At 35.4% G+C, this 14,291-nt stretch overlaps 1 protein-coding gene across 10 annotated transcripts in view; it reads left to right on the plus strand.

Moving 5' to 3' along the window:
* DLG2 (discs large MAGUK scaffold protein 2) overlaps positions 1-14,291 on the plus strand; it is a 2,272,173-nt gene that overhangs the window by 2,237,913 nt on the left and 19,969 nt on the right. For 6 of the 10 annotated variants that reach the window (XM_030918836.1, XM_030918842.1, XM_030918838.1 and 3 more), the window contains one exon: positions 5,525-5,570. In XM_030918836.1, coding sequence (XP_030774696.1) covers positions 5,525-5,570 — 46 coding nt within the window. Of the gene's footprint in view, positions 1-4,603; positions 4,704-5,524; positions 5,571-8,430; positions 8,473-14,291 lie in introns of all 10 variants that reach the window. The other 4 variants (XM_030918835.1, XM_030918840.1, XM_030918837.1 and 1 more) reach the window with 2 other exon arrangements.

Here is a 14,291-nt window from a genome sequence, read left to right on the forward strand (position 1 = left end):
TTTTCAAAGTTCTCTTTTTATGTGTGTGAAAATAAGATTTGTATAATACAAAGTAGTGATCCAAATATACAGTAACAACTTTCCCAGGGGAACATAATTATTTTAGAGGAGAAATGAGGAGAGTAAAATAGCATGTATAAAACAATAAGGAGGTCACAGAAAAGATGTATCTGAGCTCAGTATAAATTTAAACCTAAATTCTGCCCAGAGAACACTCATATCACTAAGATGACATTTTAGAACTATGAAACTTTTAAAGCTTGAGAAATAAGAACAGGAAGATGAGGAGAAAAACTAAAACATGTCCCTAGTTTTAAAGTTTTCTGGATGAGAAGGATAAAAATATGTCAAGATTCACTCATGTGTGTTTAAAAACATGGGATTTGAGTAGGAAAATAATTTGAGATTTTTGTTTTGTTTCCTTTCATGAAGCATGTATTTCATCTTAAGCCGGTTCACCAACGCCATTACATCTCAGGGTCAGGCTGTGCAATTTCATGCCATTTGACCTAACAACTTGGAGACTTCTGAGTAATAGTGACTCCTAGTATGGGTGTTCTAATGTCTGTCACAACATGAAAGGTATTCATTTAACAGAGACAAAACAAAATCAGATAAACAAAAGACATGTGTATCTAACTGACTGCAAGGGTTGGAATGAGTGGTTTACTCTTATTCAATTAAAGATAAAAATTATTTACACCAAATAAAATTAGAAACCTGCTATGTTTCTTCTCAGTCCATGGTGTGAGGTTGGGAAGAGGGTCCTTTTTAAAATGAAATGGCTTCATCGAGATATAATCCACATAGTATACAATTCACTCACAGTATACGACTCAATGTTTTCTAGTATATTCATAGAGTTATGCCACCATCACTTCAATCTAATTTTATAACATTTTATCTCCCCTAAAAGAAACCTCATACCCATTGGCTGCCACTTCCCAATCTCTGTGCCCACTATCCCCAGCCCTAAGCAACCAGTTTACCTTTGTTTCCACAGATTTGCCACTTAATGGGCAATTACCTTTTAATTGCCATTCATGGCCTGTCACACTTAAATTCTTTCTTTTTTTAACATCATCATAAAAAGAAAAATTGAAGAAAGGCCAAAAAAATATGAATGAGTATCACAAAAATTGTAACAGGATAACCAAAAGAGATGTTGTTGAATCCAATAGCATCTGATGATTTAAATAAATAATCTTCAAGCATCAAGCTATGGGAAGAACACACTTAAGAGAATCAAGCACTAATAATTTTCAATATAAACTTGAAGCAGGCTTAAGTTGCAGAAACTTGTCATGCTGTTAAAAACAGTGATATTTGCAACCAGGAATATTTGCAAATTCAATTTCTGACTTCTCTGCTCACCAATTATGTGGTTCTGGGGCAAATAATAGAAGATTTATACACTTCAGATTCCTCTTCCGTAATATGGGAATAATGATGGTACTAACTTCATGAAGTTAGCATGGAGATTAATTCATGTAGAGCTTTTGGAACCAAATGTGGCACATAAGTGCCCAATAAATGTTAGTTATTGTTTTATCATCTTTATTAGTTAGAGCTCAACATTTTAGGTCAAATTCCAAAATGGAATTTTTAGATATGCCAACTTGCCCCATGCCACATTTGATTGGTATTTTCAAAGTCTCTATTTAAAGACATTTCCTGCCATGAAAGCAATGGATCTAGATCTAAGATACTGTCATGTAGACAGACAAAGAATATCATTGATCAAGTATAATTAAGCATAGAACTGTAAATCAGTCATTAGTTGCTTCAGAACCATGTGTTCTATAAATAGTACAATTGCTAATTTATTATTCTCACCTAGCACTCGTGTAACAGATTTTCCTTTTCTATATTAAAAGGAAAAAATTACAGCAGCAAAAAAGCTTATATAATGGTATTACACATGTCTAATAAAAAATAAAGAATACTGTTAAAGCATTATAAACCACATATAATCTCTTACAGTTTAAATGTTTAGCTAAGATCCTAAACATATGACCTTTAAGTCTGTGAATGTGAACTGAAATTGTGACTTGTTTTTTTTGTCCACAAATGTAAGGAAATGTAACCACCAATAGTTTCATTACCTTCTCTTTAATTCCAATCTGAAATAGCTTTTGCTAATAAGACTGACACATTAGATACATTTATTCTTAAAGTATTGTTGTGTATTTTCTGTTCTTTTGAAAAGTGTGGTGCTTAGTAGTATTACGTCCCAATCAGATGATTCATGATACACAACATTTTCATACTTGGGAAATGTTAGCACATTATAGTCCTTGCTTTGAAACATAAAAGAATTAATCACAGATAACACATTTTCATATTCCTTTGACCCTTGAGACCATTTAAATGATGTGGCTTGCATGCAGCCCCATTTTGGGCCCTCGTAGCCCTCTACGTTGTCCCTCTATGTCTGCATTTTCACCCCAGGCTTTACTCCTCTTGGCATTGTTTTGTATTTGCATGAAAATTTGTAATTTTTTTTTTTGCATGACAAGTCATTGGTGATGTTGAAGTTAAATGTCCAGCATACCTTGCAATATCACATGCCATTAATTCTTACATGATTTTTTTCTTTTATTTTCAGTTACTGAAGTTTAAATATGCTTGAAATGTAAAAGTGGCATGAAACTGGAGTGATGCAAGAATATTTAGTATTCTTTTAAGGACTGTCATTTTTAACTGGGAAAATTTGGGGGCAGTTGTCAACCTTGTTTTTGGACACCAACCCTAAATTACAAATGATGATAAAACTATATTGAACATAGGTGCTGTCAGCAGAGTAATAAATTCTGAAGTGATACCTTTTTTTTCCCTCTGAGAATGTAATTTTAGTACTTGAATATAAAGTATGTGTCCTCTAATTTCAGAAATTATTATTTGATTCACTATTTTTCATAAAACAGTCTTAATGGGCATACAATTGAGCTCTATTACTTTCCTGAAAGTTTCTAATACCTAAAAAAGTAATGAGTTACTTACTGAGTGACAGCACCAACATTTTAGTACTTTAATGTTTCCTAAATGAACATGGTTAGGAAAATGGATATTTGATATGGGAATGTATGAGTATACACAGAACATAAGTTATTTATACCATTTTGTCTAGCTTCAAATTCATAAGGGTACAGGACTAATTCCCACCAATGGGACAAAAGTGCACATCCAAGCAAGTTTCCTTTCCTTCTAAGTAGTCACCTTGCTGCTCTACATTTATTCATAACAGCTGCCATTGCCAAAAATGTTTTTGAATATCTGTTTTCAGATTACCTTCAGAGTCTTTGGCACCTTCATTTCAATAGCTGTGTGTTAACAAATCTTGATCCTTGGAGAGTGATTTTAATTTTTTCAGCAGCTAAAAGACCCTCAGAGCCAAATCAGCCAAACAAGGATGGTAGTCAATCTGGTAAAACATATTTTTTAACGATATATAAATATGAAATTAGTAAAACCTGCATGACCAATAGCTTATAAAATGACTGTCAATGCATTTCCCAAAGAGAAACCCCACAAAGCATTTGCATAAGAACAGCAGTAGTGGAATTAATGGAATTTTCTTAAGGAATCTTCTAGGCAAGCACATGATATCCACTTGAATGAATAAATTCTAATACCTGTATCATATGATGTATCTATGTGTTATTTTTAATTCAGCCTCATTTAAGCTAATGAAATAGTTAAAAATTTTAAAGACAGTCATTCTTACTTTTTTTTACCTGATCAGAATCTAGTTGAGTCACTGCCATTTTTCCTTTGATAAGTTAATATCAAGTTAACACCCCTTTAGCAGCAATTTTAACAGATTTTGGTTGATTGCCTCCTGGCTGTCACCAACTAGCCCTGTGATATCAGTATAGGACACAACTCTGTGCCTCTGCCTCCCTATCTACAAAATGAGAACATGGGTCTAAATTATTGTTAAAAATATCTTTTGAATAAAAATGTTATATTCTAATGATTATATATTCATGTATAAGGCTATAATTATCATATATCCTTAATCTACATACTTCTTTGTGCAGTTTTAATTAAAACTAAGAGAAGTAACTCAAATTCAAATTATTTTAAAAGACATCAAGACACTGAGAAGAAAACCAGTTTTTCCAATAAAGTGTTTTCTACGTGATGGTGATAAGAAGACACTTGTATAGCACTTTATGTTTACATTGTCTTTTGTGAGTCTCACAACCTAAGAGCTGCTATCATTGTCCTCATTTTGCAGATGAAGATATTGAGGTTCAGAGAGATTCAGTTACCTCTCTAAGGTGATGAACTAGCAAGAAATAGAGCCAGCACAAAAAAATTCTGGGTCTTCTCCTTCTAATTTAAGACTTTCCTTCCATCACCATTTATCTGTAACCAGTCTTTTGCTTAGGAGACAATTTTTCCAAGGTGCCACTATTCAGAATTTATACTCCTTGAAAATAAAATTGACCTTTAGAACTCTTTGGCACCACTTTAGAATTATTCACTTGCGTCACTACAGCTCTCTGTGCTTTTACAAACTAGTTGTTTTGTCAGCATGAGTGTGACAACAATTAGACGTCCCCTGTTTTTGCCCCATGCCTTTTCTCCTTCACAGTCATTCAATGACAAGCGTAAAAAGAGCTTCATCTTTTCACGAAAATTCCCATTCTACAAGAACAAGGAGCAGAGTGAGCAGGAAACCAGTGATCCTGAACGTAAGTAGATTCTCAAAGATAATGTCACATGCAACATAAGAGAAATAAATTCACAGGCAACACGCAGGATGTAGGCTCTCCCATGCCACACACCTAGGCAAACAACACAGCAGGCAGGCAGGGCAGGTCTACTACTGTGACCAGTGTTTGACTACAGTCTGGATCCCTCCTTTCACATGACTCTTCTTTGCAGAAGGCATTGGACAGAAACTTGCCTAAACTGGGACTTGCACCCAACTGACATTTCTCTTTGACCAGGAATGGGTCTGGTTTGCCTTTTCTATCATGCAACTCTCTAAGTCTTGAGACAAATTATTTTCTGAGAAGAAATATTGGATTCCATTGACACATATGTTTTTTGGAATGTTAGGAACAATTAAATTATCTTTATCAATTACTAACACATTTGCTCACTCTTTCCCTCCTGCAAAACACTAAACACTTGCTGGGCACTGAGCTTGTAATGGTGGATATCATTTAGAATTTGCTATGAAATTTGAAGAGGTTTATTCCTTAAGTGGGGCATTTTTGTGGCCACATGATTGACCATGGGCCAAAAATGGACATTTGCTGAATTTTTTTCTTTCTTACAATCTTTTGTTTAAACCTTGAGTTGCTCTGCAAATCAGAAATTTCCTTCTTGAATCTCAGCTCAAGGAGTTTGGGGTGAAGTTGGTTTAAAAGAAGAGAGAATGGGATCCAGATTGTTAAGGCAGCACGGTCTGTCATGGTAGTATTCATTTCAACTCCACTGACTTCTTCCTTCCTCTTCCGTGGCTGTTCTTCCTCTCTCATTGCTCTCTCTGGGGACTTCCATGCAGGACATCCCCGGATTAGGTGACGACGGTTATGGAACAAAGACTCTGAGTAAGTTTCCAGGAATGGTCACTGTAACTTTTCTTTTCTTTTCCTTTCCTTTTGAGTTTGGCTTTTGTTCCTTTTCCTGAGGGCCTTTCACTCCTAGCATGCACAAGATACGAGTTTTATTTGTTACCTAGCTGTGAATGCTCCTACAAAGTAACTTTCGATCGTTTTGTTCTGCATGTCAGCATTTAAAAGCAAAGTGTATCAGGCACTCTAACTTCTGTTGCAGTTAACACCATCCCTTTCTGACCAAGTGATATTATCAACATGGTCCTGATGCCCACCATAGCATCACTTGCTCTGTGCTTAATACCTCCCAGAGAGCAAGAAACCATGTTGAAAGAAAGGGTGAGCTAAGTGTTCTAGAACAGCAAAATAGAAATGTACTTTATGTTCTTCCTTCTGCCTTTTCACATGGAAATATTTAATGACCTTGTCAAATCTCATAATTGGGTTGTACTTTGCTGTTAGTAAAGGAGCTGTTTTGTAGTCAAAAGGAACATGCATTCTCTAAAAGCAAATTTTAAGCTACTTGATCTTCCATGAGTATTTATTTGTTATTAACTTTGATTTTTTTTCTGACTTGCGGTGATCCTGCTTGAAATGTTTATATGATAAAGTTTGGATATGTAATAATATGCCTTTCTATCAGTGATTTATCAGCTATATTACAAAATCAGTTCTTCACTTTATAGCATAGAGTGAAAAATAAAATATATTAAGCCTTTACATTTTCTAGTTGTTCATGTATTTAGTCTGTGTCTGATTTCACTAAGCAATTAAAAAAATAATTATCCTGTCTCTTAATATACTACACTATGATTTTTCCTCTTTAATAACTAACCCCATTGCGTAGGCACCAATGAAATGAGAACAGAGTTTTGTGTCTTTTGCAACTGTATCACATGTTTAATTTTTTTGTTTTGTTTTGTTGTTTTAAATTAACAGCTATGGGCAATATTTTTAGAAGCTGTTTATTTGTATAAAACAAAATTACATTGAACTGGACTTTGTTTTCAAGGGCTCTTTCTATAACCCTGAGTATTGATACTCCCTCATAATTCAAATTGTTCATTTGGAGAGTTTTTAAAAGATATTTATATTTTAAAAAATCTGATTAAGAGTACTGATCTTAAAGATGAAAACTTTATTTTTGAGTCACTATATGGAATATGATAGAAAATTTTTCTTGAATTTAGTGGCTGAAGTTTAAATATTGATTTCAGCATTGTCTGAACAGCATCAAGCACCACCAGAGAAAATTTGTAAATTTTCAATTTGAGAGGGAAAAGAAACATCTTAATATATTATTAATAATAAACATCACTAAAAAGTAGTGGCTTTTGGAGTGTCAAAAATAGGATACCCTTTCAATCCAGAATATGCAAATGTCTGTTTGCTCTTTAAAAATTGAATAAATTTAAAAAGTAAAACTTGGCAACAACAACAAAAAACCCTGTCATCCCCAATTCAAGGCACTTAAGATAATAATCTACATAAAATACACTATTATTGGTTATGTGCCTTGACTTTCATTTTTGTAACAGAAAACAGATTTGCACAGGTTCATCCACACTTCTTTCCCTATTGCCTCTTTGCACTTGCAAGACGTGTGCCCAAATTAGTAATGCAGTTCTGATCGTAGACCAACACAAAGAGAAATGATTTGTGCAAATTTAACCCATACTTTGGTTTTCATTAGTTTCATACTCTAAAACTACTCTATCCAATTGGCAAGAATGTATGATGTCAAAGCACTTTTTTATTGTTAGAGAATAATTTTATATATTATTTTTCTCTTTCTAAAAATGTATAACTATTGTCACTTTTTAAAAAACTGAAGTTATTTATAGTGAGCTTCAGAAATCGAATAGTCACATGTTCTTCATTTAATTAAAGTAATATACAAATAAGTTGATAGACTGATGAATGTGTCATCTATAACTTAACAAGCAGTATGGATGAAAGAAAATGATTTTGGAAATAAGAGCTCAAATTCTGGCACATAAGCAACACATCCCTGTTAAGTTAGGTGAACTATGTATGAAAAAACAGTTTGGAGTATTGCTGTGCAAGCAAGTCATTCAGCATGAATTAAAAAAAAAAAAAAAAAAAATCGTGCCAGAACCTGTACTGTGTATCAGGCCATTTATCTCCTGCCTGTTCCATGCCTCCAGAATTCAATAGCTATCCAAGCAAGAATCCTAAAATAAAAACAAGGAACTAGTGAGTTGATTCATAAAATATTATTCAGTGACTCACATCTTCCTCAAAGATTTCAACTCACTCACTGAAGCAGAAAAGATCTTCAAGAATTCCTTTTCATCCTGAGAATGTGTTTAGGAACTATTTAAATAGAAATAAAATTCAAGGGATTCCAGGGATCAATTAGCAATTTGAATTGCAGCATTCCAGCAAAATGCTTAAAGGCTAAAATTGAGAAATAAAAAACTCTGCAAGAAAACAGTGCCCACACACCAGAAGCGCCTGAATTTATAGTCAAGAAAACATTCAGTCAAGACATACTAGTCACTGTCACATAAATCTTGAAAGTCAGAGGTATATGAATGGGTCATAGTATTTTTCTAATCGCCTAAGTTGACATTATGCATTTTTTGTAATTAAAGATACTTTCTTCATTTGCTAAAAAGAAGAAACAGCAATCAAGCAGCGGGTTCCTGTAAAATGGAGATAAAGTTTTCATCTTCTTTATCTTATCTGAGTTTTCTTAATGCAGCCTCCTCTGCGGCTTTTACTTGCCTTTCGCTCACATTTCTAGTAGCCTTGCATGAGTGTATTCCTTTCAGTTCTGGCTGCTCTTCAATGCTTGGTATCTCTTTAATTTGCTGTGCTGTTCTTGCAGAACATGTTTCTTCTAATGCCAGCGATAGCGAAAGTAGCTACCGTAAGTTACTGCTTTGGTTTGCGGTCCTTTTCTTTGCAACTGCCCCATTGCCTGTGGTGGTCATTTCAGATTTCTGTTGTTGTTTTTCAATTGCTACCTTTTATCATCTGTATTCAAAGCAAATGGCTTGAAATGAAATCACTGGATGTGGAAAGATAAAAAAGACACTAGAGCCATCAGTGGACCCTTATGTGATTTGTGCAAGCAGTAGTGGTCTTGCTAATAAACAATTCCAACCCCAGTTGGTTGTGACTCAGTGATTCAATTCTCACAGAGAAGGTGTGTAAAAAGTTCAACGTGGTGGATTTTTACATTGTAATCCCCAAAATAATTGAAACTCTCAGCAGGAGGGTGGAAAAATCATCATGGTATTGTTTTCCTTCTTATTTTGCCATTTCCTTTCTGTTCCTGGCTCCCCGTTATAGGAAAAACATTTATAAATTAAGTGTTCCTTTAAAATCAGGTGTGAATCTTTTACATCACTTTCTCTTTGATTAATCATTTAAGGTAGAATACTATAACATTTCTGACTTTACTTTTTTGATAATTGGGGAACTGATGGAAGAGTTTCATCCTCTAATGTTGAAGGAACTTAATTTTTTTAATGTGACCAAGTCTTCTTAGATCAGAAAACTTAGCTGAAAAGGTAGGTAACTATTTAAAAGTTATTTCTGGTCTTTGTTTGGTCACCTCAAGCCATTTGCTTAGTGTATGAAAATATCCACCAAACACCAATCACATCCTTTTGATCAATCCTCATGGTTTCGTACCACCTACTTACTTACTGGTTTTTGGTGACTAACATAGGTTCATATTTTTACTGGGATTCTTACAATTTCTGTAAGATTAATTTATATTCCTTAGTGAAATGGGTTACCCAAAAAGCAGGCCTAATACATGTGGCCCACAGATACTAAAGCAGAAATTGGTATTGTCTTTTGTTTGAATGAGTATTGCATTAATTGAAAACTAGAATTGATTGAGGTTTTCCCCCTGATTATAGCATGGTACTTTACAAAACCATGCCTTTTTGAGGTGGAAGGCCAAATAGTGGTACAACACTTAATTTGGATTTTGAGAGAGGCTTTGGAAAATCAGAGGGGCGGCAAGTAGGAGAGGAAGCACAAAAAAGGAAAGATGGCAGATGGAGGTAGGCTTGGAGGAGGAAGATGATGTAGACAAAGGAATAAAATGAAAAAAAAATTGTGATGAGATACGCTTGATTAATCAAACATTATTAGACTGATATAAGAACCACCTAATTTTCTTACTGATGAAAGTCTTATTGATAGAAGAAATTCCATCAATTCTTGCTGATGGAAGAATTCAAAAGGTTTTTGTTGTCAACATGGTAACATGACAACATTTTTACATTCTTTATACTTTTATAATTTTATTATTATCCTAATTTCAGAAAAAATTTGCCTCCCCCCTTTTTCATTTTATTTTAAACCAAGAAACTAGGCCAAGAAGAATTGACCAAAGCTTGTGTTAATAACACCTAAGCTGCCCTCACTTTAGTATGTAGAAAAATATAACTTATTTTTTGGGTTCCAGGAAGACCAATGACACTAGTTTCCTTGATGTTCAGTTTTCAATTTTCAAGTGTTGTGCTTCCATCCAGTAGACACAGGTGTAGAAAGACAAAGCATCATGCTTTATCTTTCAATTCTTTTAATGGAAAATATATACTATACAAGAACTACCTTTTCTTATAAAAATCACATTTTTATAGAGTATTTTATTTTTTATTTTATTTTATTTTTTTTTTTTTTTTTGAGACAGTCTCGCTCTGTCGCCCAGGCTGGAGTGCAGTGGCCGGATCTCAGCTCACTGCAAGCTCCGCCTCCCGGGTTCCCGCCATTCTCCTGCCTCAGCCTCCCGAGTAGCTGGGACTACAGGCGCCCACCACCTCGCCCGGCTAGTTTTTTGTATTTTTTAGTAGAGACGGGGTTTCACCGTGTTAGCCAGGATGGTCTCGATCTTCTGACCTGGTGATTCACCCGTCTCGGCCTCCCAAAGTGCTGGGATTACAGGCTTGAGCCACCGCGCCCGGCCTATAGAGTATTTTAAAGGCTTCTCTTCTCTGTTTCAGAGGTGGGAATATTTTTCCCAGAATTATTAAGTTATAAAAACTGGCCCAAGACTTTCAACTCTTTGACAGATTTTTGGAGTGATGTTCCAAGATGACATCACTAATTATTTTTACTCTCAAACACTAGTTGCACATAATTATCGAATGAATAAAGGAAACACTTGCAGACATCTCAAATTATCTATGAGAAAAGAGAAGAGTTGGAACTGGATTCTATGACATTAGTAGGGCAAATATGGAATCTAATCATCTCTATTGGCTTGGAGTCTCATCCATGGTTATAAAAGGTCAGCCACTTAGTTTGGTTTCTTTACAAATGAACAAAAGTAAGAAGAGTCTTTATCACAGTCAGAGGAGAAAAATGACATTTATTCCTCCAGAATGGAAATATGAAGAATTCCAGAGGAATGTTTATTTATACATTTGGTACCTACTATACGTGAGGTCCCCTGGATACCATTAGACCCATTGTGAATATCAACTAACTCTAGATCTCAGCACACATAATAGTGGGAGAGATATATAAATAAATGAAAAAGTGCACAAAATGTGACAGGTACTAAGATAGATGTCTGGTTCAAGAATAGTGGGAGCATAAGAGGTAGTTTCAGAGAGGAAGTAGCTTTGAGCTGAGCTTTGGAAAGATGAGGAACTTACTAGCTAGACAAGATAAGGAAGGAACTTCCCAGAAAGAGCATTGCCACAACAAAAGACACAGAGGTTTGGAACAAATATATTTTCCGGAAAGTACCAACTTTGAAGTCAAAATAGGCTACGTTTTTCTAGTGAACTCCTGGCTTTTGCTGTAATTATGACTAAAAATAGTATAAACAAATACAAAAAAAAAAAAAAACCCTCTTTTCACCAATATCCAAGTGTTGTATTTCACTGTTATACTTTACTATTCCATATCCACTCTGGGGACAAAATGGCTAAATAATAATAATAATAATTCAGAGTTAGAAACAAAGACCTAGGCCATTGTGTTTCACAATCCAGAGTCCCCATCCACACTGTATCCTGGAGTTACACCTTATTGTGGCAACCTGACATGAAAGTCTTATGTGTTTCCTGAGGTATGCCACACACCCACAGATACACACAAACATCAATTTCTAGTAAATAGTTCAGATCTTTCTGCATCATCTCAAGCATTATAAAATAGGTTTTCCAACTATATTTAGCACCAGCTAAAATTGCTGTTGATAAAATGTACATTGTCTAATTGTGCAAAACACCACCTCAAAACTATCTTAATTATGGACTAATTCTAGATTTCTGACAATAAAGTAGTAAAATTCAGCCTTGTATTTTTGGCTGTTCTGTATCACACCTTAACAATTGCCTTTGTATTAGGAGGTGGTAAATACTAGGCAAGTATAATGAGGACTATACAAGCTTCTAAAGCTGAAGACATGCCTTCCTCAAAGCTCAGTAAAGCTCTTTACATCATCATGAATGTGTGCAAGCTGATAATTATCCTTCCAACCCATTAGTGCTCATCAGTTAAGTAGGATTTTCAAAACAAGGATCTTGAAGAACTGATCTGAGTGAAACTAAGGTGTTGAGATTAGGAGACCCAAAACTTCTCTACTGAAGTCAGTCAAAAGGGTGCATATTCTTCACCTTACTCTATTGTTCCCAACTATTGCCCTTAGATGTCTTTACTCCTTTAGTCTTTATAAAGCAGTTTTTCATTACGTCTATTATCTCATTTAATTTCTGCAATAAAACTATTAGACATGTTTTACATTAATAGCCCCCTTTCCATATGAGGAAGCTGAAGCTCCAACAGGCTGCCTACCTTATTAAAGTAGTAGCACTGCAAATCCAACCAAGACCTCTTAATTCTGAATCCCATTCATTTTTCACTCTTCCCTGTAGTTTGTAATCCAAGCCTCTTGACATTTTACGTAGTAACTTTCAACCATTTCATACTACCTATAAAGTTAGTACAAACAGCAATATTTATATAACATTATGCACCAAGTCTGATTTTAAGGACTGTATGTATATTAAATTCATCTTCTGAACATTCTATAGAGACAATTTGCCGTTAATTTACTGTATGACCTTAAAGAAATTACTCAAGGTATTTGAGACTAAGTTCTCTCCTATGTAAAATGAGTAGCTTGAATTAGAACAGAAATGGCAAATAAATTTTAATCAAGGTTGAAACTCTAACCAATTGGCAATAACTGCCTGAAGAGTTGTAATGAAAAGTATTCTAAGGCCATGTTGAGGCTCAGCAGTAATCCCGGCAATGATCAGTTTGTGATGGCTGTCAAGGTCATAGAGAGTAACGGTGTGTGGAACGCACTTGCCATCTATGAAGCACATGAACCCTAAGCCCTTTCTTAGCACTAACATTCTATGGCTCTAAGAACCTAATTAGTTCTTAAAAATCATCATATGCAGGCATTAAAAACTAAATTTCGTGCATTAAATGTACTGCCACTGGTCTTCTCTCCATCATTTCGCTTTTCTAGTTTCCAGGAATTCCTAAAGAACAGCAATTTGCTTTTGTCTAGCATGAAGGTATACTAGGGTCTCTCATTGTGACTGGCTTCCAGTTTAAACACATAGTGTTTTGTGGAGACTGTGACAAAACCCTCTGCCAAGTCTCTGGCAGCTGCAGACATCCACACAGAGCTCTGTGCTGCTCTCCCACTTTCAGCCATGCAGTTGCCAGAACAAAACCAAGAAATAGTTTGTACCTTTTTTCAGCTGTTATTTCGAAGTGCCAACCCCTCCTCAGTAGAAAATAGAAAAACTCTTAAGGATGACTATTTTATGGGGATGACACAGCAGCAAAAAAAGAAAGAGAGAGACAGAGAGAGAGAGAGAACTTGTGTTTAGAGGCAGAACACCTGATGGCCTCTTAATAACCCTGACCTGGTTTCACCCCCTATCTCTCATTTCAATTTTTTGTTCATTTGTAAGCTTTACCTCAACACCCACCCACCCTGCCCCACAGAGAATTCTGCTTCTCTCACTGTTTCAAGACAATGCAATATACTCCACAAGAGTTGCAAAAGGTGTGATATTAAATCTTGACTCCACTAATGACTAGCTGGGGAATCAAGGCTCATTAACATCTCTGAGCCTCAGCTTCTTCATCTGTAAAATGGGGATCATCAGAGTACCTACCTCAAGCAATGGCTGTGAAAAATAAAAGCCAGTGAGTGTGAAAGACCCTCAAGGCCTACAAATTGCCATAAAGACAGGATTTTTCTCTCCTTCATCACAGTGGCTTTTTCTCTTCTCCTTTGTCTCTTCCCCATTACCCATAGGGCTTTTCATTCTTGGACATGGAAGTAAAAATTAGTTTAAGATGCTGAATTCACAGCAATTATGTCATACCCACATCCACGGGTTTCCCCACAGGCTTCCTGGGTGTTACACAGTACCTGATTGCCACAAGTTCTTGAGAATTGGGGTGCCCTGGACATAAGGGATGCTGCCATTGCTGTCTACCAACACTACTGCTCGGAACCAGAACCAGTGCCTTTCATTAGAGAAGTAAACCAAGAAGCGATGGATAGACAGATAGAGAACTCTTGAACAAAATTAATCAAAGCTATGCTTTGTCCTAGTTTCCTGAATCACAATCATATATGCTGACATCAAATATCTTATTAAAGATTTGCCTTTAGAACGTTCCATCAGAATGATTTGCAAAGCCATTGGGAAGAGATTTTTATGGGAACATGGTGTGCTCTAT

This window comes from Rhinopithecus roxellana, chromosome 15 (genome assembly GCF_007565055.1).
Source record: "Rhinopithecus roxellana isolate Shanxi Qingling chromosome 15, ASM756505v1, whole genome shotgun sequence".
Classification (NCBI taxonomy): Eukaryota; Metazoa; Chordata; class Mammalia; order Primates; family Cercopithecidae; genus Rhinopithecus; species Rhinopithecus roxellana.